Genomic DNA, 26,292 nt, shown 5'->3' on the forward strand with positions numbered 1-26,292 from the left:
AAAAAATAATCCCCACAGACGGCGCCAATTGTAGAAACTAGGTTTCCACAATGAATTTGTTTGAGGAGGGAAACAAATTCAATAGAGTTATATCTCTAGAAAACAGATCTAAGCCTTCGAATTAAAGTAAAGAGGTAGAACTCAAAGGAATTAGGGTTTATTGCCAAGAACAAAAGGAGAACTCGATTATTGTATTTGATTTTCGATGCCTTACAATGGAGAAGTCTCTCCTTCTTTATACATGTTCTAAGATTACAATATATTCACTTTCCTTATCGGACGAAGTGAGATATGGAAAACTGCCTCATTGCTTCATTCGGTCGCCGTGCCGAAGTGGAAGTCGGCTCCTTCTTCTTCAAGGCTACACTTTGGCCGAACTGACTTCTTGTTGACCTAATCGAGCCCTTAACCGGTTTCCCGGTTAACTAATCAATTAGTATTTCTGGTTTAGCTCGGTATGTCGGGGGTGCTGAATCCCGCACCAATAAAGTTGATCGTTGAGTCATCTCGTGGATGTTGTTACCACATATGTCCACGCTTCAGATGGTAACATGAGAGGTGTTAATGTAAAATATCCCATATTAGAAAGATGTGAAAGAATTTAAGTAATATATAAAGGGTTAGGGTCTTTCCACTTTTGAGTTGGAAGCCCACGATAAAACTCTAATTTAATACATATCGATTATGTCATCATCTGAATAATCCATTACCTATGGCTGAAGAAATCCAAACACGACTTCGAGATTTATAACTCCTCTAAGAAGTTCTCTCTTTAATCATATCGATCCTTTTATAGGCTACTAGCACAGGGCTAACTCAATTTGATTGGAGGTCTTTTAGCAAACAGATTTAAAATACTTTTACTTTTTTAAGTTTGTTAAAACATACTGTATATCCAATCTTTTGTAAAAACTAGAAAGTAGAGTTAAACGACCCAAAAAAGTTCCTACAAAAAAAAAAGAAGACAAAAAAAAGTTTGGACGTTAAATAGGAAAATTTCAAAGCTTATAGCGTATGAAAGAAAGGAAAGTACAATATAATTTAAAACTTTTTATGTCATTAGAATTGGTCTATCACAATTCGAAATGTGGCAATGGAGCATAAAAGAAACAAACCGGATAAGTAGCCTCACAATCTCACATGCATCAGTTGTACGAGAAGGTTTTTGCAGATATATGTCAGTCTATCAGATATACAATCAAGTAAAACACATGGGGAAACGAGAGGTCCCAAATTTCTCAACTCTTACAACATTTTTAAATCACATTGTTCGCACCATAAATAACTTAACGAAACAAACAACATAAGTTGCATTATTCCAAACTTCTTAGTTCTTTAAAAACTCCCAGGAAAGAAAAAAAAACAAACACATTAATAAGCATTACAGATTAATAAAATCACTTTACCTCAGAATTTTAGCAATAAACTCATCAATATTCTTATCAGAGTTTCCTCCTTCAGACAAAGCTTCTCGTGCAAACTCCATTAATTTCCGAGCATTCTTTCTAACCTCTTTCCCTTTCTCCGACATCTCTTCCATAACTTCTCCAACACATCTCACAATCTCTTCCTTCGTCACAAACCCATTTTTATCTGTCTTAACCCTAACCCCAACCTTCCACACATCTTCTATAAACTTAGCATTAGTTGGTTGATCGCTATAAGCCGGCATTCCAATCAAAGCCACTCCTAAGCTCAATGCCTCTAAAGTAGAATTCCATCCGCAATGCGTCATGAAACAACCGATGGATTTATGCGCAAGAACTTGTAATTGAGGACTCCAATTCACTATCAACCCTTTCTCACCAATTTCCTCTACGTAGTTGCTCGGGAGCTTGTTTTTTTCTGTTTCTCTAACAACCCACAAGAAGTTACGGCCAGTTTGTTTTAGACCAGCTGCTACTTCTATCATTTGATCGTCTTTTAAGACGGCCAAGCTTCCAAAGGAGACGTAGATCACTGAACTGGGCTGTTTTGAGTCAAGCCAGTCAAGGCATTCGTTAACTTGGGCATTGAAGAGGTTGATTCCGTAGTCTTTGTCGCCTGCTAATCGTTTGTCTAAGTACATTGATGGAATCATCGGTCCTATGTTCTTGACCGGCCATTGGTTCGTCATCCATTGTAACACCTGAAGAAAAAATTAGCACACCCTTTAATACATGCAATAAAAGAAACGTTGATAGGTTGATCGTCCATATATATAAGATATGTTTCTCACTAGTGACTCACTTCAACATTTTGTTTTCTAGAAATCAATAAGGAAACCTAATTATTTTGAAATTGATATTGATATATAAACTGGGCTATACCCAAAAAAAAAAAGACATTTTGAAACATAAATGTAAACCAGCCGTCCCGGCCTAAAAGTTTTCTGACTAACAATTCCTTGTTTAAACCCAAACATGATCACGTTATCTATTGTCATGTTTTTAGGCTTAGAAAAGAAATCAAGAACCTAGAAGATCAATAGGGACCAGTGGAAATAAAGAGACCAGAAAGGAAAAATATGGATAACGTCTCTTGTTATATTTGTACTAGGAGACCCCCTATTGAGTCTAGAAATTTATATGTTGGAGTTTTAAAATGGGAAGCTTACAAATTAACTTTGTCAAATCTACGAGCAAAAAATTTCATAGACCAAATTCTCAATGATATAATATTAATAATTTGAACTAATCCACTAATTCTATTGTAGGACACACATCACACATGCTAAGCCAATATAATTGCTAAATAATCAAAGGTAAACGGCGAGACACGTATGTGTAGCTACGTATGTGTATATTTGAGACGATAGCTAGTCGTTTTCTGGCTACATATTTGCCACGTAAAAACCCAATCCAATCGTATATAAAGATATCTAATCTGCACCTTGGGATGTTCGCCCCAATTGGATACCTTTCGGCCCGAAGATGAATGAATAATGTTCTTTTTGTCGGTTTACATAATGATGTTTTTTTTTGTTTTTGCTACAATTATTTACCAACACTAAATTAATATTTTTTTACCACGAACCTAAAAAGCTACATCCATATTACAGTAAGGAATTATTTCGCAAACTACCTAACTACAATTGGAATTTGCCACTTATATGTATTTTAATGCTTGGTTTTAATTTCGATATGGGTCACATCAGGTACTAATTATTGGTTTAGTAGGAATAGGATAATATTCACTATTCAATATTATCATTATATCATTTAGATTTCATTTTGCATATAACTGATATGATACTATCCACCATTATTATTATGTCATTTGGATTTCATACTGCATATAACTAATAAGCATGAGAGAAAAGTTAAGAATTACCTCGACTTCGAGTTCGTCGAAAGAGTTAACCAAGAAGAAGTCAATGTCGTCAACATTGATGAACTGGCTACTAATGAGCTCAAACAACGGCCGGCAGATATTGTTATCGTACAGAAACACCGGCAAGTCATTACCCTTCAACGGAGGCATCGCAGGCAAAACTACATCGTTTTGAAACTCCTTGAACTCTCCACGCAAGAAATGAACGTAGATGGCGTTCACGGTGGAGGACTGAGTGAAGAACGACGCCGCAGCGACCCCGGGATGTTTCCGGCAAACGTCGAGAACATAAGGCAGACAAGAGTCGTAAACGACGGCGTTTGGTTTGGGGTCCATCGAGGAGATCAGTTCAGATAGGCTTCTAGAGACGTTTTCTTGAAACTTTGAGAAGTAGTCGGGAGATGTGTCGGTAGATGGATGGCCTTCCTCGAAGCCATCGTCTATGGGGACGAAAGAAAGCGGAAGAGCGGTGGCTCCGCCAGCGATGGCACGGCGGAGGATGGAGTTGTGGGTGGAGGAAGTGGTGAGGAACGTGACCGTAACGTTTATGGAGATTAAACGTTTTGAGAATTGGAGAAGAGGGTTTATGTGTCCTTGTATCGGGAATGAGAAGACTAACACATTTGCTTTCGCATTTTCTCCCATTTTTTTTTCTCTCTCTCTCTCTCTCTTCTTTTCTTTTTGATGAATTTGTGATACGAACTCTGTTATGGGGAGAGTAGAGGGTTGTATTTATCGGATATATGCAACGTAGAAAAAATGGTATCAAATTGGATATATATGCAACTTTTTATATAAAAGATTTGTTTCTATGAAATGTCTCTTTACCAAATAGGAAAGTTAAAAGGGCTTGGTGGGTTGGTGATTTGGTTAATTTAAGATTATTATTGTTGTGTATCGTATTTTATACAATGGCATAGGGATAATTAATCTTACAAATTATGTGCCCAGTTAGATTCCTCCTTGATAGAAGGGTTTTTTTTTTTTTTTTTTTTTTAAAAAAAAGTTTTTAGCCCATGTCGACTAATGAAAAGATTTACCAGAATCTACATAAAACTAAACTAAGATTAGGATTTATCATTTATGCTATAATATAAGATTAAATTAATTATCCATATATTACATGTATCTTCTATAGCTTCTCTCACCATTGACTTTGCTTCTCGAATCGTTGGAAAGAAAAGCTTTCCTTTTGTGTACATTTTTTTTGTTCAATTACTATTTGTTTCATTTTCTCTTGTTGATATTTTTGGTTGTTTTTTTGGCGTTTATCGACACTATCTATATATTTTGACTTTTATAACTTTAAACTACCATTTCGACTAGACAAAATAGTTTACCTATGCATGTTTTGAGTACAATGCAAAATATCATATATATATAGTCAAATAACATGTATTCGAATAAGATTTGTGACATCCTAATCTAAAGGGCTGTTTTACAGGAAATTTGAGGAATCGTTCATTGTGGAGTAGTTAAATAATATGTACCGTTGGATGATTAGAAACATATTTAGAATTACACCGAAATCTTCCATGTTATATGACTTATGAGAGAAACCACTGACTTCAAATTAACATCAATGCGAGTTAAAAAATTGGGCTACTAGCAAACATAGTACATACATTTAATACATACAATCGTCAATTTCAAGAATTTAGAGTGACAGATGAACATTGTACGATTCCATAAATTAAAAGATGATAAAATATGTACATCACATTCACATCTAATCATTTACTTTTTCCAATTCACAAAGAAATTCGCTCAAAACTTTAAATTTTCCATAAAAAATGCCGTTTTATACCACTATATCACAATACTGCAGCAGAGTCAACAAATCTATACAGTACATCTTAAACGAATCATAAATTTTTGACTCAAAATCAAATGGTCTTAGTTGAAGATAAACTATGTCCATTATATATATATATACTAATGTCATTTACATATTTGCGGTGTTGATTTTGAGGCACTTTTTTTTTGGAGATGAACGGCATATTAGATTTACTAAGCTATGATATATAACGTAACGTGCATATATGTACTATGTGAAATCATAAACTTCCAACAAGAAAATGACAACGAATATATAATAGTCGTGTTTTTATTTATTAATGTAGAATACCTACTACTTTATATTGCCGAGTATGCACGTCTTGTTTAGATACCTCAGTTTCATTTCATCATAAGCAATTTTTTGGATGCTAATGCATATCGGTATCAATATAATGGTATTCAAAATGAAATTTTCTATGTTAAATGACTTCATAATGGATCTGATTGGTAACGTAGTCAAACTATAAGCTGTTAAAGAATAATGCAAAACTGTAAAAATAAAAACATACAAAAACTGCTGTTTTAGGGGCATCAAACCCGTGACCTGAGGTAAATTTTTCATACAATAGAACCAACTGAACTAGGAACTTATTTTAATGATTAACTAAAGCAGATGCTTTGGGGGTGGGCGGAGCCTGGAAAGAGCTGTACATGAAAGGTAAAAATTAAAAGTTGTACCAGTTGTAAAGTTTTGTTTGTCTCACCAATCAAACCCAATGTATTTTTTTTTTTCAAATTTTGGGAGGTAAAAAAGGAATATAACTGCTTAGTTGTAACTTGTAAGTGATAACTAACAAATGTGACTTGTCGTCTTCCGTTTACGATTTAACACATGTAATTTTGAAATTCTCTTACGACTTTATCAAATATTCAAAGTGAAACCTATTATGTGTTATTATACCTTTTCTTTTTACGTTTTTCGGTATCATATATAAAGATAAAACAAATAATGCGAAAATAAATTTTCATAAATATATAAAGGATCCAGAGTACAATAATGTTAAAATGTTGTTTATATCGAAGCAAAAGAGACTTGACGTGATATTAATGTTCATATATTAGAATTTACCCCGTGGTACATCACAATTCAATTAATTTTTAAAATTTTTAATATACAAAATAGATGATAAAAGTATTATAGGTAAATAGAGTTTCTTTGATTTTAAATATAAATATTACAATGTTATATATATTTATATAATTGTTTTATTTGAACTTGGGAAAAGTTATAGAATAAAATATCAGAAATGTTGGATTATATCGGGTATATGACGAAAAACGGGGTAAATTAATATAATGTAGTGTTTATCTTCAATTCTTTAGTTCAACTTAAAAGTCTTTGTTTGAATTTGGTATATAAATGTGAAGTTTGCATAGTTTTATAATTTAATAGTATAAATTATAAAACGTTGTGGATTTAATAATGTTAAACTTTAAATTCTGAACAGTTGTTGATGAATCGAAAGATAAGCACCGTTTGCAAGTTCCTAATGCCCACAATCGAAAGATAAGTATCTTCTTTCCACTCTGACGATGACAACTTCTTCCTCATTCGAGCGCAACAATCATCAGTCTCTACTATTTGTTTACATCGCAGAAAGCAAAAGCATGTTCCTTTTTCCTTTAAATAACGTTAATCAAGCAGTTTCAACATTCGTGATTTGAGATTGTGTGGTAATTTCAATTTTGACTCGATCAAAAAGATGGTGTTTAGATTCGATTTCGAATCATATTCGATTGAACTATATACTAAACTAACTCTTTGTTTTTGTATTTCCTGCAATAACTTTATATAAACTTTTTTCTACTATTTCCTGCAATAACATTTGTTACATACAAAATATTGCGAGCAGATTATCACTTATATATATAAACACTTCATGGAAATGGAGATGAGTCTTTGTAAACTTATTCAGGAGAAGGTTCTTCTTTCTTTATCTTGCTTGATTTATAGTGGAATATTTTACGTATTAAACACTCAATATTGAGATCAGCACTCAATATTTTCTGAAACTTAACCAAGGATAAGTAGTTTGAAAGAGATAGGATCATTGTGTGTATTGTCGCCATGAGTAGAAAACTTTGACCTGAACTTGCTAAGCTGTTTTGTAATGACATATGTGTCTTAGATAGACAAATGAAGCGGCCATTTTGTTTAGAATAGGTGTGGTTTGGTAGGTGGTCGTCGTGAATGACACATATATAGTGTTTGAGATGATGATAGGGTTTTGGTATTTTGAGTTGGTCCAATTCTTGATTCGCAAGTTTAGAAGATATTATAAGATCCGAAGTGTTTTGATTTAGGTAAGATTAATAAGGTATATACTTAAAAAATGATCGGCTGTAGTTCTGAAATTCATATGTTTAATGCTCGATTGCCATATTATAGGAAGATTCAAAGAAAGATCCGATTAGTGTAATCGGATTTTAAATCAAAATTTAAAACCGACCGTGTGACAAAATTAGGAAAGATCCGATTGCCGTAATCGGTTTAAATCCTTAAAAAAAACCCGACCCGGATGACAAAAAATAGGACACAAAATTAGAGTTTTCGCCTCAGAACTCCCTAAAACATTTCTGACAATCTCAAAAATCCCTCTCTTTTTTTGTCTATTTTTTGATTTTTTTTTAAATCAAGAAATCAGTATTTTACTTTAGTGTCCAAAGAAAACTAAGATAATTACAAAGAATACCTAGGTCTAACCAAAAGAAATCGGATCGGATCTAATACCCGAGAAACTGAATCGGTATCTTTTAAAAAAAAACTGTAAAATTTATGTTTAAAACCGCTCTCTCTCGTCTTTCTTCGGGAAACTCGAATCGATTTGGGTGAAACTGTAGAACTAGGGTTTTCTCGTTTTCTTTCAATCAACCAAAAATCGAGTAAGAAGATGGTGAAAACAAGGGGGGGTCATGTGAGGAGGAGTGAGCGTTTAAAAGAGAAGAAGATCTCACAAGGAGATGGTGGTTCGAAAGCAAAATTCGATTCGCCGGAAGTAGGTGTGTCGGGTTTGAGTCCGACGACAGTAGGAGAGAGAGCTTTGAGTACGGTGGCAGAAGAAAGTGAAAGTCGAGTTTCGGAGGAACCCAATCCGGTGGTCGAAAGAGAAAATGCGAACGAAGGAGAGAAAGCAAAATCCAGTACTCCGGAATCAAGTAATCAAGAAGAAGATGATGAAGAAGGAGGAGATAACGAGAGATCTACTTCTGTGGAATCAAGAGATGGAGAAGAAGAAGAAAACGATGAAGTGGAAGAAGAAAACGATGAAGGAGAAGAAGGTGAAGAAGGGGAAGAAAAAGACGATGAAGGGGAAGAAGAAAACGATGAAGGAGAAGAATCGGAAGAAAAAGACGATGAAGGAGAAGAAGGAAACGATGAAGGGGAAGAAGAAAACGATGAAGTGGAAGAAGAAAACGATGAAGGAGAAGAAGGTAAAGATGGGGAAGAAAAAGACGATGAAGGGGAAGATGAAAATGATGAAGGAGAAAAATCAGAAGAAAAAGACGATGAAGGAGAAGAAGAAGAAGATAAGGAGGGAAGTTCAAACTCGGCAGGTAACTCGAGAAGGAGTACAAGCGAAAGTGAGAGGGAGCACGAGGAGCACAACGATGCAAGTGTAAGTACAACAAGTCTGTTTCATTCTTTAATTGAATTGGAATTTGAAATCGATATAGTAGAACGGGTAGAACTGGTGCAACTAATGGGTGTAGAACTAGTAGAACTGGTACAACTAGGTGGTGTAGAACTAGTAGAACTGGTACAACTAGTTGTTGTATAACTGGTATAACTCATGTAAAACTGATATTGTTGCAGGAATCAGAGGAGGAAATAGAAGCGATGCAACCTTTAGGTATGCACTTTGAGCCTAGTCAGTACAACAAGAAAATCAAGCTATCGACAAGGTGTCATATTTTTGAAACTGTGGAAACGCTGGATAAATTAGAGCATCCATTGACTAGTTCTGAGAGGGATTGGTTTGAGAAACATCCACAATTCAAGCACATTTTCCACATGCCAAGGGAACCAAACCACAAGCTTATGGGAATGTGGTTGCTCTTACTTCGAACGGCTAAAATCGAAAAAAAGAAGGAAGCATGGTTTGTTGTGAATGGTGTTCCAATCCGGTATGGTCTGAGAGAACATGCGTTGATGTCTGGATTAGATTGTCGGTGCTATCCACTTGATTACAAGGAAGCCGGCGGTATCGAGTTTCGAAGGAAGTATTTTTTACGAAAAAAAAAGATTACACTTCAAGATGTGAGGAGAAAGCTAATGGTAATGCAACCAGATCGTACTCGTGATAGGTTGAAGATGGCGGTTCTCTACTTTTTAGGAAGCATCATTGTAGGCCATACAAAAGACTCGGGGAAAGATGTTGCGGGTATCGATGATTTTGTTGTAAGAGCAGTGAATGATCTAGGTTTTTGTGTGTCTTTTCCGTGGGGGAGATTATCATTCGAGAAAATGCTAGAAGAGATTTCCCATACAATGAGGCATTTTGATGGGGTCGTGCATAAAGAGAATGTGATATGGCCTGTTCCAGGTTTCTGTATTCCATTGGAGGTTAGTTAGTTTAAAATTTGAATTTTTCTCATTGTTGATATTTCTTATAAGTGAAGCTGATTTTTTTTTTTTTTTTTTTTTTTTTTTTTTGTGTTGTGTAGTTTTTACTATTTGAGGCAGTTCCAATTTTGGCAAACACTTACATTGACCAAATTTCCTAGGATGTGCAGAAAGAAATTTAAGAGTACCAGTCAGAAAGGTTTTCCTCTAAAGAATATAGGTGATACACTTGGTACAACAAAGGTTAGTCATCCTAACCATTGAAATTATTAATCTTTTGAATAAATTGGTTTGTAATGTATCTAAAGTAGGTCGTTTACACAGGCAATTGCTAGTGTGATCCCTCATATTGATGAAGAAATTCCTCTTCTCGATTTAATCATGGAAGAAGCTGAGGAAGACGATATCCATGATGTCGTAGTTGCCAGTTGGATGTGGCGCCTTCGTAGAGGACTACCTGTACTTTTGGAGGAGATGTACACAGCCGATGTGGCTACTCGTTCAAGACAAAATGATGCGAATGAGGAAATAGACGCCAATGAACAACCGAGAGAAGATACTATTGAGTTGGTGGAACTTCTAAGGACCATGAAGCAGGATATGAAAACTCAGTTCGATAACATTTCGGTGAAGATTGATGGTCTTGAAAAAAGGATCGAACCGTTGGAAGTATATGTGAAAGAGCAAGAGAAATCAAAGGTAATACTTCGTAATACTATAGTAATACTTGGTAATACTTCGAAATCAAATGTGTTAACAAAATTTGGTTTCATGTCAGTCGCATGTAGATGATGAGCAACCGAGTACTTCACAAGAAGGAGGGAGAGGGACGAAGAGAAAAAGGTCTAAGAAGTAGTAAAACTATGTTATTTTCTATGTAAAACTTAATTATTTTCTTGGTTTTGTGATTGGTACTGGTATTACTAGTAAAACTATGTAAAACTACGTTATTTTCTTGGATTTGCCGTTCGTATTTTTGGTAAAACTACGTAAAACCAAACAAAACTAGAGAATTCATATAAGAAAAATATAGAACATGATTCAATTCAAGAAGGAGGCATAATCCTAGAAGTCACATAAAAGAGAGATAGAACATCATGATTCAACAAGAGAATTCAAGGAAAAGATAAGAAACAGAAACTGATTAAACAAGTTTTAAACCAACGTAGAATGAGATCAACTCATATAATATCAATCGAAACACAACCTATCCAGGAGATCGACTCGAGTGGTAAGCAACGCCACCTCCTCCCTTAGTTTGGCAATCTCATCACTCTTCTCCTTAAGCTGCACCTGCAAATTATAGATCTGAGTATGATGGGGTTCAAATTCCTTCAATCTCTCCCAATGGTTATCAACATCCTTCCTTAAGGTTTGGGTTTCTTCTTCAATTGCTTCAGCCCAATTTTTCCGCCTGTACAATCCATCATCCTGCAAAATATATCAACGAACAGACATCATACCCATGTCTCTCAATTGTATTTGATTTAATTTAATTTACCTTATACTTAACGCAAGTAAACCATCTCTTTTTCTCTGTTTCTGTTGGAGAGATCTCATTGACGATTCGTTCGCCACATGGGCAAATTCGAGGCATGCCCAAATCACCATCGGCTATGGTTTGTCGCCACGCTTCTAACTTCCTCGCCCTCTTCTGATCAGCATAGTATGGGTCGGCCTCAAATTGTTCCATAGTTTGAGAAGGAGAGAAATAGATCTAGAATTCGACTTTGAAGATGAGAGAAGGAGAGAAGGTGTACTTTAGGTTTCGAAGAAAATGAATAAATGGATATGTGCGTTCACACTGCATTAGGTTTCGAAGAAAAACGAAATTCTGGCTACGTGTAAAAGATGTGTGCGTTCACACTGCGTGTTCACACACAGTTTTACCGATTAATGCAGTTGCACTAAACTTCCAAATAGTTGTACTTTAGAGGTTTCTCAGTTTAATTAGTTATACTAAACCTTAGCATTAGTTTTTTTAGTTTTACAGTTGATTAAACTTAACTAACATACAATTACAAGCTTTTTGCAACTTCATAAGTTAAAAGTTATAATTCTATAACTTTTTCATGCTTTTGTGGTAATTATTTACAAAGTAACATTAAAAGTGTAGGGAAACATTTGTTGAGATTCTTTCATAAATAATTTAAAATTAGTAGATTTTCGAAAATTATTCACCTATAGTAGAAACCTATGTAGAACATTTATACACATGTATTATACAATATGTATTGGTTTTAGGTAGTACCAATTTTATTATTTTTACCAGTTTTATCTTAGTTGTGCCAGTTATACTCTATTATATACACATGTTGAAAGAAGAAAACATTAATAGACTTCAAATTAAGTTTTAGATTAAGTTTCAAACCATTTTTTACATTAAGTTTCAAACAAAACACAATTGATACATGAAGAGGTGAATCAAACATGAACATTATCTCCAAATAGCAACCATTGGAGTCCTTGTCTCCGGCGCCTTTTATTCTGCGTCCTAGATCGAGTCTTTGGTCGTTTTTCTCCAGCAGATGCATACCTTTTTGTTTTCTTTCTTCCCCCTTTTATTTTCCGATTCGGAGGCATGATCTGCATATCTTGGACTTCATCCAGGACATCCCATCGAGACTTATTAGGTACTAAATAAATTATCCTGCAATATGCAATTGCCCACAGCTCCGTCCAATAATACTTAGAACACAACTCATGTAACTCGATATCCTTACCTCCATATTTTTGGAATGTAATGAAAGACGCCAATGCATGCACACAAGGATACTTGTGTCTAGGTTGTATCTATCTCCTGGAAAAACACATCTTGCCCATCTTTCTTTCTGGGTAGATTCTTCAAGATACTTGGCAGCAGAAGGATATCTTGTCGTAAAAGAAGCGTAAGCAATGTTGAACTCAGCCACTGTGTAAAACCTACTACACTCCATGAATCTCCATGCAACAACGTCTTTGTTGACGTTACGAGCATAACCTTTCACATTTTGGGATAAATGCCATATACAAAAACCATGAGGAGCTAGAGGATACACATTAGCTATGGCAGTAATGAGACTTGTATTTCTGTCAGTCATAAATACTATTTCAGAAGAATCCCCAACAACGGTTTTCAACATCTCCAAAAACCAATTCCAACTTGCATCATTCTCACCATCAAGAACACCAAACGCCAAGGGATAATGGTGACGGTTAGGATCTTGAGCCGACGCAAAAACAAGAATACCCTTATATCCGTTCTTTAGAAAAGTTGCATCCATAGTTATAACTTTCCTCATGACTTTAAATCCTTCAATGCTAGCTCCCAAAGCTATTAACAAGTACATGAATTTATTATTCTCATTGCAATGCACATATGATCTTGTACCATGATTAACCTTCTCTAACATGTGCAGATAACATCGCAACATCTTGTAGCTTTCTTCTGGGCTACCTTTCAAATCAGTAACAGCTTGATTTTTCCCTCTCAACGCCGTGGAATATGATATATCAACACCTAATTTTGTCTTGACAAGATCCATGATAATTTCGGAGGTGGAGTTTCCATTTGCCCTGGATAATCACCATGTAAAAGAGAAGCAACTAATTTTGGAGTGCCTTGTCTCTTACTGTTGCTTGAACTTTGACTAGCCCGAGAGCATGTATGCATCTTGTTGTGCCTTCTAATCGAGAAAATATATGTATCTCGAATCCTACCACCTCGTAAACCCCAGTTACATCCTTCTTTAGGACATTTGACCACATAACGCACCTTGTCCGACTTTACTATTTCAAAACTAAAACAGTTAGCGAATGAAGCTCTATCCACCACATCTTGCAATGCCTTCTTGTTTGGAAATTCTTGAAGTTTAGTCAGATCCAAACCGTCATCCCATGGTTCAATATACTTACCTGGTTCTACAACAGGGCGTGGCTCAGTATATTCATCACCTTCATCACGTGATTCAGCTTCACCCTCTACAGCCTTTTCTTTGCCTACGTAGACAACAATGGCGTTAGGTCCGATTTCACCATCCTTCGCATGTTGGTTTTCAAAGTTTATACCGACAGAACTTTGTTCCACTATGGGCATTGTGGGCACTGTGGGCGCTATGGGAACTTGCTCAGGCTGAGGCTCAGAAGGGATGACATTCACAAACAACATACATCTTCGCTTCTCATAATTAACAGAGTCTAGATAAACATTAACATCCTCATCATCATTAAGCTCACAATGCTCAACTGTTTCTACCAGTAGTGGCTTGTAGCTCAGCTGTAACTGAACGTTACTTTCAACAAACCCAATCTTCCTTTGTATCCTTGCTTTTAACATCAACAATGTTATATTCCTCTTGAACATTATACTATACATGCGTCCTTCAAATTTAAAATGTAGGCTGACGTTCTCGCATATTGTATCCTGCCAAACCAACCAATATAAAAAAATCATAATTAGTACTACTACTAGTTTTACTAGTTTTACTAAATATACCAGTATTACCAGTTTCACCACATTCTCTCAATCCTATCAAAATCGACTCGAATGGTAAACGAGTTCTAATCGAAAGCCAAATCCATTTCTTATCTAATAGATAGCTCAATCGACCAATAAACCTTTGTAAAACACCCAATGTGCTAAGCTTTCTTCGATCTAAATCCAATTGAATTTCTGAATTTACAAATCAAAAACAATTTCAACAAAAAGCTACTCTAATGAGAAGTAACGCACCTGCATTTTGAAGAACAACTTGATTCAAGTCGAGTTGGTGAAGAACGACAGCAGTAGGAGCTCCGACGACGGAAGAATAGCCGGCGGCTGGGTTGAGAGGTGAGTAACCAGGTCGGGTTTCTCGGGTTGAAAGAGAGCTCCGACGAACAACTTGATTCAACTCGATTTGGTTAATAACGACAGCAGTAGGAGCTCCGACGTCGGAAGAATCGCCGGCGGCTGGAATGAGAACTTACACGTCGGGTTTCTCTCGGGTCGAAAGAGAGATGGGTTCTTTTTTTTTTCAAAAAAATTTAATCTAAATCAATTAAATTGTAAGGCTAAAATGGTCTCACCACCTCTTATTAGAAAAGGTGAGGGTATGAAGAATAGAGAGGGAGATAAGAGATTTGTTTTACTCTAAGAGGGAGTTTTGAGATGTTTACTCCACAAAATTGTACTCCAAAAATAAATGTTAAGATAGATTGGAGTTTATTCTCTCGTGCCCTTCTCTCTCAAATTCTTTTCTAATTTACCTTTGTTATAATAAATAATTTGTTTTTCTTTTCTTTTAATCAAAAAATTGGTCAAATACTAAAAAACCTTAACGATTTCCAATATTTACCAACCCAACCAGCAACATTCGGATTACCCACCCAAATATTTGGGTTATCCAAACAAATTTGGGTAAACATTTTTCAACTCTTTTTTTGTTTCCTTCGCTTATCCTCTTTCCCCATTTTTAACTGTCCGACTCTCTCCCTCTCCCTCTCTTCACCAAAATTCTCTGTTCTTCAACAATATCCTCCAAAATCTCTTGGGCATCTCCTCTATTTGCTCAAAATCTTATCAATTCTCGTCGTTTTCCTCAATTTCGGTAAAGGTAAGTCTTTTTGTTTTGTAAAATTAGGGTTTGTAAAATTAGGGTTCAAACTCAAACGAACGAAATCTCTTAAATTTTGTGTTTTTTTTGTTAATCTAGTGATATCAATGGGTCCTAAGACTCGAAATGGTATAAATTCGAAGAAGAGGAAGAAGAAAAATCCCGTAATTGAAGATCCTCCTCCGCGAACTTCAAGTTTTCCTCCTCCGCCAGCAATAGCTCCTCCCTTGCCAGCAATAACTCCTCCTCCTCTGCAAACTGAAGCTTCTCCTCCTCCGTCGGCAGTAGATCCTCCTCCTCCGTTGGCAGTAGATCCTCCTCCTCCGCGAACTGAAAATTCTCCTCATCCGCCAAGTGAAGGTTCTCCTCCTCCACAAACTGAAGGTTCTCCTCCTCCGCCAACATTAGATCCTCCTCAGCCGCCAGATGATGAGGATCTATCCCAAACAGAATCCGAGGAACAGAGGTCTCCTCCATCGCATCCACAGGTAACTAGAGTGAAATTTAGAGAAATTGAGATACTAGAGTTTGATTTTGTTTCTGCATGGAGCGGGTTTGATTTAGGTTTGTAGATATAGCGGAAATTGAGAAATTGAATGAGTTGTATTTTGGTACAAATAAGTTTGTTTGGTACAACTAGACATTTTAGTACATATAAGTTTGTTTGGTACAACTAGACATTTTAGTACAACTATTTATTACAATTCTGTTTTGCAGGATACAGAAGAGGAGACCCAACCAATACCACCTCTGAAGTTTTACTTCAAGCAAACAAATTATACAAAGTGGTGTAAGCTGTCATCAAGGTCTGAAGAGAACAAAACGATGAAAGACTTGGAAATCCTTACGGAAACGGAGAAGGATTGGTTTCGCTCACACTCGCAGTTTAAGCACATTTGGCACATGCATAAGGAGGAGAACCATAGGTATACGTGTATGTGGTTGTTGTTGCTTCGCATGGTTTGTATGGAGAAAGATAGAGTCTGTTGGTTTGTGGTGAATGGCGTTCCCGTTCGATATTCGCTTAGGGAGCATTGCCTCATTTGTGGATTAGACTGTCGTATCTATCCATCAAACTTTAAGAAATTGGGGAGTGATGAGTTTGTGAAAAGGAATTTTGGAGAAGAAGAAGAAGAAGAAGAAGAAAGAGAAGGAAATAAAAAGCCGAAAAAATTGTGGTAAGAATCAAAGATGCGAGAAGAAAGCTACATTCAATGAAAGCATGTGGAGACCGGTTAAAGATGGCGGTGCTCTTGTTCTTAAGCACTATCATCTCACCTAGAAAAAAGTATGGCTACATCGATGATTTTATGCTTCAAATTGTGGATGATCTATATGCATGAGAAACGTTTCCGTGGGGGAGATACACATTTGACGAAAGTATTACAAATATCTCCCATTTGATGGATAGTTTTAAGGGGCGTGTGAAGTCAACTTGGTGTTTTCCGGGTTTCTTAACTCCTTTGGAGGTAAAATTTAATTGTTGTGAAGCATTTTGTGTAGATAATTGTTGTATCTTATGGTTTAATGTAACTTGTAGATATTGGCGTGTGAGTGCATTCCTGATTTGAAGAGTAAGTTTCGAGTGGATGTGGTAGGAGCAGAACCAGGTTGTCCAAGAATGTGCAAACAAAAATGGAGGTATAGTCACATGAATGGCTTCCCAATTGAAGATGTAAATGACGCCCTTGGATCTACAACGGTAAGTGTTTCTCCTTAACTATAAATTGTTTCTCATAGTGATCTAAAGTTTGTTTTAGATTTAGAAATCTTAGCATTTTGTTTGTTTATTCAACAGGAAATTCATAGCATTTTGGAACCTGAATTGTCTGAGGTCCCTCTTATGGCTCGCATCACAGAAAATGAGGAGATACAATCGAGTGATCCAATTGCTGAGAGTTGGGAGCATCGCCTATGTGTAGAAAGGAAGAAGATATGCTGGAAAAAGCTGTATAATTTAGATGTGTCTGCTCGAGGAGAAAATGGGAGAGAAGAGCAGCAGCAAGAAGAAGGAGAAGCAGCAGGAGAAGAGGAAAACATCCCACCACAGACTTCTAGGTTTGTGAACAATCTTAAAGCGCTTGAAAAGAAAGTAATGGGAGCGATGAAAGCAGGGTTTACTGAAATCAACAAGAAGATTAGTGTCTTGGACAGAAGGTTGAAAGATGTTGAGCTTTGTTTGAATGATGCAATGAATAAGGATGGACTGAATTTTATGGCTAGTGACAATTTTAGAGGGTCTGGATATGAGAACGATGGTGGTTTTGAGGGAGGTGTTGAGATGTCTAGGGAACAAGAAGAAGAAGACAATGGTGATGAGGTGGCTAGGGAACAAGAAGAAGAAGAAGAAGAAGAAGAAGAAGAAGAAGAAGAAGAAGAAGAAGAAGAAGAAGAAGAAGAAGAAGAAGAAGAAGAAGAAAGGTCAACAATTGAAGGCAAAATGATGTTAGTGTTGGTGTTGTTTTCATTTTGTTTTTTGTTGGTGTTGTTTGTTTTTCGTTGGTGTTGTTTGATGGACTCAGGATTTTCGGATTGATGAATGTATTTTTTAAGCTATTGGGACAACTGGAACAGGTTAGGTACAACTGAGTATAAAATAATGAATAAGAACAACTATATGAGTAAAAAATTCTTGGGACAACTGGTACAATTTAGGTACAATTGAGGAGAAGAAGAATAACGATAAAATTAAAAAATAAAGAACTTAAATACAAATGAATAAAATAAATAATGATGAATGGTCAACAAATGTAAAAAATCAAGTAATACGTAACTAAAGTACATTGGTCAACAAAAGACAAAAAGGCATGAACATAGTTGTACTTTTGTTGGTCATGAAATTAAGTAATTGTACTCAAGCTTATAGTTGTACATGCATGAACATAGTTTTACTTTTGTTGTTTTATCAAATTATCAGTAGTACCTTAATTTAAAAGGATCGTTTGCAGTAGTACATTTGATAATATGTGATTAAAGTACATTTAATGTAATTTCATTTGAAAATTTGTGTCAAATAACTTGTTCTCATGTTTGACATAATTACTTGGTTAAAATTTACAAAGTAACAATCAAAGTATAAGGAATATTGTCTCTATATGTAGGAACATCAAATGTATTAGGAATAGTTTTTTAAATTGCATAAGTTATAAAGTTAAAAGTTTAGTTTTTTTCATTTCATTAGCAACCATAATTGTAAATCATATAGTTAAATTTAGTATTTAAGAAAACAAAATTTAAACATAGTTGTACCTTAGTTGTTCGTAGTTGTACCTGTTACAGTCAATTGTACCAAAACAGTTGAAACAAGTTTGATAACCAAAAACAGAACAAACGAGTTTCACAACAAAAAACAGAACATACACTTATACAGTACTACCACCACTCTGGAAGTACTCGTACATGCATCCCATAGATCTTTTCTTTCTTTTCCCATGTTCTCCAACCGATTTAAACCTTTTTGTTTTGGTTCTTCCTTTTTTCAGGGCATAAGGTGGAGGAAAGGCAAACAGTTGTTGTATGTGTTCCGGTACAATCCACTGAGACATATGGGGAACTGGATATATTGTCCAGTAATACGCCAATGACCACTGTTCCATCCGATAATATTTGGAGCATAAATCATGTAGTTCACACTCATTATCAACACTCTTAGATGTTTCGCTAACAACAGCTATTGCATGCACACATGGATATTTATCAATATCAAATTGCTTGCAAGAGCAACTTTTGTTTTTTAGGTCTACCAAATAACCGCTACCATCAGCTCCAATGACATTATATTCCAATAAGAAGTTGTTTAGTTCATACACCGGTAGCAACTTCGCTTCTTCACATCTCTGGTGCAATATTTTCTCAAGAAGAGCATTATCTGCGATGGAGGTACTGATGCAGAAGTCTTCCTATGTTCGTTAAACCATTCAGCCAATTTCCCAACAATAGCATCGATCATTGGTAAGAGCGAGTATTGCCTTGCGTCTTTGAAAACACCATTAATAGATTCAACACAATTGTTGGTGTCTATATTGTATCTTGCTCCTGGGAAATAACATCTAGCCCATTTTTTTTCTTCAACATGTGAATCTAGATATACCGCTGCAGCAGGATACCTTATCCTAAAATCATGATAAAGTGTTTTGAACGTACCTTCTGTATAAGACCTAGCACATTCTATGAATTTTCTTCCAACGGTGTCTTTGTTGACGTTACTGCATGCTGCTTTCACATTTTGAGCCAAATGATATATACAATAACCATGTTGAGACAATGGATACACCTCAGCTACTCTTGATAAGGCTTTGATTTCTATCTGAAACAAACACAAGTTCAGGGGCGTCTGGTACTCTTGATTTCAACTTATTGAAAAACCAACTCCAACTTAAGTAATTTTCACCATCGACTACACCAAAAGCAATAGGATAATGATGATGATTAGGATCTTGAGCTGTAGCAACAATAAGCACTCCACCTTGTGCAGTCTTAAGGTGGGTTCCATCCACAATGATCACTTGTCTCATAGCCTTGAAGCCTTCAACGCAAGCTCCCAGCGCGAAGAATAAGTACTTAAAATTATTCTTTTCGTCTAATTCCACACATGAGACAGTTTCTGGATTCACTACCTCTAACATGTGCATATAAGAATACAACATCTTGTAACTTTCCTCAAGACTACCACGAACCTCACTAGCAGCTTGCTTTTTTCCTCTCCATGCAGTGGAGTATGACACTTTAACACCAACTCTTGTTTGAATCAAAGGGATGAGATCTTTAGGAACTCGAGTCTTAAGCTTACATGGATATTCCTCACGCAAAACAGATGCTACTAATCGTTGTGAGCCTTTCCTTTTGTTTCTGCTTGTACTTGTTGTTGAACGATAACACGTATGAATTTTGTTGTAAGTTCTAACCGAGAAACAATCTGAATTCTGAAGCTTCGCAACTCGTAAAGACCACTTGCAACCCTTTTTTGATTCACTGCATTTTACCACGTACAACTTCGGATCCGACTTCACAATAACAAACTCAAAACAGTTCTTATGTGCACATTTTTCAACTAAATCTTGTACTGCTTTCTTACTTCCAAATTCTTGACCTATTGTCAGATTCACACCATCTTCCCATTCCAAATGTACCTTTGTAACTTGCAGCATATCATCGTTAACAATGACGTCTTCTTGTTCTTCACTTGCGACATTGTCATCGTTTCGAACCAGCTCATTATGTTCAAACGTTTCACCTGCATAAAGAGTCATGATACCATCACCAATACGAGTCCTTGCACATGAAATCAACTCCTCCGCATTACTTGCACCAACTTCACCAACGTTACCAATTTCACCAACTTCACCAGTTTCACCAACTCGATTTTGCTCACAACCATGATTTTGTTCGTCATCTTTTTCCAACTCCACATGCATTACATTGAATTCAGTTTGATTTCATTCTAGATAACACGAAACATCATCATCATCGAAGATATATATTGGTTTCTTAGGCTTCACTGAAACTGGAATGTAACTAAATTTCATCTTCGTCGCTGCATCTACCATCATCTTTCTGCATATTTTATCAACCAATGCAGAAAAAGTAACCTCCTCAATAGGTGCCTTCATCAAAAGAACATGACGAACATCTTCTCTTGAAATCCATTGTATTTCATCTCCATTGTTCAAATAATTACCCCCATAATCAAAATGAATGAATGTGCGAAGATTATTATTCATTATCCCATGAAAATAGAATAAAATTCCCTAACATCAGAATATTTCTCGCTTTCTATTCATTATCAGTTGTAATCGTTGTATCAGTTGTACCTAAATATGCAGATACGAGGAAACCTAATGTCATCTAGCTCGATTCAACCCCTAGATCCATAAATTATAAACGTAATCTGAGTCTAATAGACTTGAGCAAATGAAATTAACAAGATGAACCCAATAAACATAAAAGAACACGAATTTAAAAGAAATCTAAACAATATCCCCAAATAGAAACACAAATGTTTTACAAATCTAACATCAACACTTGTTCTTACACTATAAACAAGTTTCAAACACGTTGAAATTGAACAAAAACAGTAGAATAAACCCAGAAATTACCTGAATACAAGCTTCAATGGAGCTTCAATGGTAGAATTGGAGATGCGTGGGTTGTACGGATGGGGAGGAGGAGATGCGATTAGGTTTTAATTTGATTGGTTTGTTTTTTAGTTTTTTTTATCAAATATATATAAATACATAGTTTATTTAAATTATATAAAAAGAAAATAAAAAGGGCAAAACAGAGATCTAGATTTATTGTAAAGGTACAAGGGTATATAGAAAAAATGTGGATAGTGTAGAATGATATGTTGGACATAAGGGCATAAGAGATTAAAGTCCATCGATAGATTCTTGTCATCTCCCAAAGAGGGACACTATATGTCATTGCTTATGTAATCATGAAACGTCAAAATACGTATGAGGTCCAAATCTTTATTTTTGAACAAACTTTAGCCTAATTAAAAGCCCACAAGCCTACATCACGCTCGTATCAGTTTTATCGATGGTTTAGTTTTTGGGTTAGCTTTCCGGTTCGGTTTAGTCTCGGTTCGATTCGGCTGTTGAATTTTTGAAACCAAAACTAAACCGTACTACTCCGTCTTCAGCCTCCACCTCCCCCAAGCTTCGTCACCGTTTGGTCTCAGTGTAAAATCCTTGGACTGGAAAATTAGGGTTTTGGGACTCTCCTTGGGTGGGTGTGATTGATTCCATAGAAGCAGAGATGGGGAAGAAGAAAGGAAGCAAAGCAGCTTCGCCTTCCTCAGATGATTTCTTACAAACCCTCGAAGACTTCACAAGCAAAGAGAATTGGGATAAGTTCTTCACTCTCAGAGGCAACGACGACTCTTTCGAGTGGTATGCTGAGTGGCCTCAGCTCCGTGACTCGCTTTTACCTCTCCTCCAAGACTCATCTTCTTCTTCTTCGGCTTCGTCTTCTGGCTCGCTTCAGATTCTGGTTCCTGGGTGCGGGAACTCCCGCCTTTCTGAGCATTTGTACGATGCTGGGTTCCGTGACATCACCAATGTCGACTTTTCCAAGGTTGTTATCTCCGATATGCTTCGTCGGAACATTAGGACTCGTCCCGAACTCCGTTGGCGAGTTATGGACATAACAAAGATGCAGGTTTTGCAACTCTTGTGCTCTGTGTTTTTTTTTATTTTTATTGCTAGCTCATTGTTGTTGTACTCAATCATTCACACAAGCTTTACTACTCAGTTGGCAGATGAATCTTTTGATACGGTGCTGGATAAAGGTGCTCTTGATGCTTTGATGGAGCCAGAAGTTGGAACGAAGCTGGGAAGTCAATACTTATCAGAGGTCTTTCTTCTTAGTGAACTTCTTTTGTTTAATTTGCGTTATATTTGGATGAGTGTTAGGATCAAACAATGAAAGTTATGTGCTTTAAATGCTTGAACTTGATCATTAGTTAACTCTTTTCTCAGGCCAAGCGGGTTTTGAAACCTGGGGGGAAGTTTATCTGTCTAACGCTTGCGGAGTCTCATGTCTTAGGTACTTCCTTGGAGCACCTTTGTTTCATAGTTATCGTTTTCTTCATTGTATTGTCTCTTTTTAGTTTAAATTTTGTTGTGTTTTTACAGCATTGCTCTTTTCAAAACTTCGTTTTGGTTGGAAGATGACTGTTCATTCAATCTCTCAAAAACGCTCGAATCTTAAGACGTTTATGGTGGTGGCTGAAAAGGAAAATTCCGTTTTACTGCACGATATAACCTCTTCTTTCGATCTTTTATCTATTGGTCGCAACGATAACCAGGTAATTCTTATTTGAACATGAATTTCATCCAATTATACGAAAGTTTTGTTTAGAGATGAGATGATTTCTTCCCTTTTTAATATGACTACAACTCATTATTATCTTTGTATATATCTTTATGTATCTACTGCTAATGGAAACCACTGTTCACTTCATATATCGATTTTTCTATGCTCTTGAAAGCTTCTTATGTGCTCATCTATACTATAATATATGATTCTGATTGATATTGTAGGGTTCTGGTATGCGTGACGCCCTCGAGAGTGAGAACCAAATACGTAGAGATTGCAATAATGGCTCAGACTTATTGTACTCTCATGAAGATTTGAAGCTTGGTGTTAAAGGAGATTTGGCAGAGTTTACTGGAGGTCGCCGTATAAAATTTACTTTGGGTGGTCAAGGAAGCAAATTCAATTATAGAGCTGTGCTTCTTGATGCTCAAAAGCAAATTGAGCCATTTGTGTACCATTGTGGTGTTTTTCTTGTCCCCAAGGTAAGCTTTTGTCAACACCATAAATCCTTAAAATTTTAGTTCGCTAAAAGTGATGTGGATGTTTAGTTTAATTTTGTTTGAACTATTAAAAGGAGTGTTAAATTTCAGACTCGTGCTCATGAGTGGCTGTTCTGTTCAGAGGAAGGACAGTGGCAGGTTGTCGAGAGTTCTCAGGCCGCTCGTCTCATAATGGTAAGCTTTATATGGAATAGGCTCTTTATAAAAACCATGTTTTCTCCATCATCTACTCGCGGCATGAGAACATAAACAAATCTTTATTTCCTTGTGTAAGGTTTTTCTTGACAGTAGCCATAGTGGCGCTTCCATGGAGGATATCCAGGTACAATCTGCATTTTTAGTTGTCTGATTCATTTTTTTTTTTTTTGAACTCCAATTGTCTGATTCATTATGTTGTCTACTTATTGATTAATTTCATCTTATAAAATTGTTCACCTCAGACTGATTTATCTCCCATGGTGACACAACTAGCTCCTAGAAACGATGATGAAGAAGCTCGTATACCGTATGTTTATTGTTCTTATTTCTATATACTCTCCATATCGTGATATAACAGTTTTTCTTAATTGTTTTACAATCCTAATTCATACTATTTTCCCCATTATCGCTTGTTGAATTTTAGCTAAATTGAATTGGTGCTACAGGTATATGATGGCAAGTGATGGGATCAAAAAGCGTGATACTGTCCACGAGGTATTATTACTAGTAATAGATATATGCAATTAATCACTTAAAAAGCTGTTATCTGTTGTTGCTTCATTTATTGCTTTTTGATATCATCATTGTTTCGTTATTGGTAAAAATTAGTAGTTATGCTGACCTTTTTTGTGTCTTGATATTCATTTTGATTGTAGGTTACATCTTCCTTAACTGGAAAAGTGGTCGTTGAAGATGTGGTTTATGAAAGCACTCCTAGTAATCCTGAAGGCTTATCTCCTTCCAGCGATTTAGCATTTCGGCGCCTTGTATTCAAAAGAACCGAGGGTTTGATACAATCTGAAGCTTTGCTTGTAGAGGATGGTGAGATTCTTGAACAATCTCAGAAAGAAAAAACTAAAAGTGTTTCCCAAGCGAAAGGAAAGGGAAATAGAAAACGAAACCAAGGTAATAATAATCTTACTTCTTTGGGAGGTTTGATATAGACATTGCATGAACATTTCATGATCTTTTTCTGCTTGTATCCACTGCAGAATCGAGCGGACCTCTTATGAAGGTCTCTCATGATTATTTGGCTAGCTCTTACCACACTGGAATTATTTCTGGATTCACATTGGTATCTTCCCACCTGAAGAAGGCTGAATCGTGCGGAAAGATGGTGAGCATTATTAAGTCATGCCTCATTGTCCTCAGATTAAGTTCATGGTGCAACCGCTCTGAATTGTTTTTCTTTGAAATGTTCTGATGCTTATTAGGTTAAGACTGTTATAATTGGTCTTGGAGCAGGATTACTTCCCATGTTCCTCCATGGATGCTTGCCATTTTCCGATATTGAGGTAACTTTCGTTACAAGGGTTTGATCAAGCTGAGCATTTTCGATTGACACTTATGATGGTATCTCGTTAAATAGGCGGTTGAGCTTGACCCGGTCATGCTTAGTGTTGGCAACGATTACTTTGGTTTCACACAAACTGATCGCTTGAAGGTAAATTCTTTCTCTTCAATACTAAAGTGCTAATCTTTAGCATGTTTATATTTGATTCTCTTATCTCTACCATCACTAAGCTTTTTCACATTGTTACACTAGGTGCATATTGCTGATGGGATCAAATTCATTAGAGATATAACAAACTCTGAAACTCCTTCTGAGGAAACATCAAACACTGTGCCTAAACCACAATCGGCTAGCTCAAATGGGGATTCCGCAACTTATACTGTCAAAGGCGGAACTTGTCCTGACATTCTGATTATAGATGTGGATTCAGCAGATTCAAGGTAAGCACAGGGCCAAGTATTATTACATTTACGTGGATTTTTCACATTAATTTGCTGACTTATCTTGTTTGATCTCTGTCTGCAGTGGCGGTTTAACCTGTCCTGCATCTGAGTTTATCGAAGAGACATTTCTTCTTTCGGTTAAACGTGCTCTCCCTCAGCACGGTCTTTTCGTAGTGAACTTGGTCTCAAGGTCACAATCCGTCAAAGACATGGTAGTATCAAGAATGAAAAAGGTAAAAAAAATGTGATTCAATCAATCATTGTAAAATCTCTCTGGATATTTTCACAATCTGATCCAACATTTGTTACACGAAAACCAGGGGTTTGGTCACGAGTTTGTAATTAATCTCTTTTGTTTCGTTTTGTTCAAGGTTTTCGATCACTTGTTTGCCCTGCAACTAGAAGAGGAAGATGACGTAAACGTGGTGCTCTTTGGGCTTTGCTCTGAAACCGTAATCAGCGAGAGCGATATTCCAGAATCTGCAGTAATACTAGAGGGTTTGCTCAAGTGCCAGAGATTGGAAACAAAGCAAAGCATCATAGACGCTACAAATAAGCTGAAATGCTGGAAATAAAACATTCTTTATTTATTTTGTTTTATGGTTTAAATTAAAAGACGTGTGCTATATATTTTATCTCGGGTATAACTTATAAGTTTGTGATTGAAAATTTTGAGATTAGATGATACACTCAATAGTTTCTTCCTTACGCAAATGAAAAATGAAGCGTGTGGTTTTTTATAACCCTT

General features: G+C 36.2%; 3 protein-coding genes and 2 pseudogenes across 5 annotated transcripts; 2 read left to right on the plus strand and 3 right to left on the minus strand.

The window, feature by feature from the left end:
* Positions 1-1,225: 1,225 nt before the first annotated feature.
* LOC104700289 (UDP-glycosyltransferase 74D1) lies at positions 1,226-4,317 on the minus strand. The gene is made up of 2 exons (XM_010415785.3): positions 3,313-4,317; positions 1,226-2,128 (listed from the first exon to the last, which is right to left on the minus strand). Exons 1-2 carry the CDS (start codon positions 3,955-3,957, stop codon positions 1,403-1,405), a joined length of 1,371 nt encoding a protein of 456 aa, XP_010414087.1. The 5' UTR covers positions 3,958-4,317; the 3' UTR covers positions 1,226-1,402.
* A 3,725-nt stretch (positions 4,318-8,042) lies between these two features.
* Positions 8,043-9,805, plus strand: LOC147940826 (uncharacterized). Its single transcript, XM_087458289.1, has 2 exons — positions 8,043-8,360; positions 8,966-9,805. Exons 1-2 carry the CDS (start codon positions 8,043-8,045, stop codon positions 9,722-9,724), a joined length of 1,077 nt encoding a protein of 358 aa, XP_087314415.1. The 3' UTR covers positions 9,725-9,805.
* A 2,334-nt stretch (positions 9,806-12,139) lies between these two features.
* On the minus strand, positions 12,140-14,554 carry LOC109132459 (uncharacterized; annotated as a pseudogene).
* Positions 14,555-18,650: 4,096 nt separating this feature from the next.
* LOC104728599 (uncharacterized) lies at positions 18,651-21,008 on the minus strand (annotated as a pseudogene).
* Positions 21,009-21,689: 681 nt separating this feature from the next.
* Positions 21,690-26,287, plus strand: LOC104700291 (uncharacterized). Of its 3 annotated transcripts, none has more exons than XM_010415788.2 (16): positions 21,690-22,449; positions 22,543-22,644; positions 22,770-22,836; positions 22,926-23,098; positions 23,334-23,591; positions 23,700-23,783; positions 23,884-23,931; positions 24,050-24,114; positions 24,254-24,302; positions 24,464-24,713; positions 24,800-24,924; positions 25,022-25,102; positions 25,177-25,251; positions 25,354-25,541; positions 25,627-25,777; positions 25,916-26,287. In XM_010415788.2, exons 1-16 carry the CDS (start codon positions 22,048-22,050, stop codon positions 26,117-26,119), a joined length of 2,322 nt encoding a protein of 773 aa, XP_010414090.1. In that variant the 5' UTR covers positions 21,690-22,047; the 3' UTR covers positions 26,120-26,287. The 3 variants fall into 3 exon arrangements, with proteins under 3 accessions (XP_010414090.1, XP_087313099.1, XP_087313100.1); XM_087456973.1 differs by having other exon boundaries at positions 21,924-22,449; positions 23,684-23,783; XM_087456974.1 differs by having other exon boundaries at positions 21,942-22,449; positions 23,731-23,783.
* Positions 26,288-26,292: the final 5 nt, after the last annotated feature.

This window comes from Camelina sativa, chromosome 7, assembly GCF_030686135.1.
Source record: "Camelina sativa cultivar CO46 ecotype springtype chromosome 7, ASM3068613v1".
Taxonomy (NCBI): domain Eukaryota; kingdom Viridiplantae; phylum Streptophyta; class Magnoliopsida; order Brassicales; family Brassicaceae; genus Camelina; species Camelina sativa.

Coding starts and splice junctions, on each gene's coding strand:
- LOC104700291 (XM_010415788.2), top strand. CDS start 22,048: ATGGGGAAGAAGAAAGGAAGCAAAGCAGCTTCGCCTTCCTCAGATGAT. Junction 23,784..23,883: donor AGGCCGCTCGTCTCATAATG/GTAAGCTTTATA, acceptor TCCTTGTGTAAG/GTTTTTCTTGACAGTAGCCA. Junction 24,925..25,021: donor CTGAATCGTGCGGAAAGATG/GTGAGCATTATT, acceptor GATGCTTATTAG/GTTAAGACTGTTATAATTGG.
- LOC147940826 (XM_087458289.1), top strand. CDS start 8,043: ATGGTGAAAACAAGGGGGGGTCATGTGAGGAGGAGTGAGCGTTTAAAA. Junction 8,361..8,965: donor ATAACGAGAGATCTACTTCT/GTGGAATCAAGA, acceptor ATATTGTTGCAG/GAATCAGAGGAGGAAATAGA.
- LOC104700289 (XM_010415785.3), bottom strand. CDS start 3,957: ATGGGAGAAAATGCGAAAGCAAATGTGTTAGTCTTCTCATTCCCGATA. Junction 2,129..3,312: donor TCGACGAACTCGAAGTCGAG/GTAATTCTTAAC, acceptor TTTTTTCTTCAG/GTGTTACAATGGATGACGAA.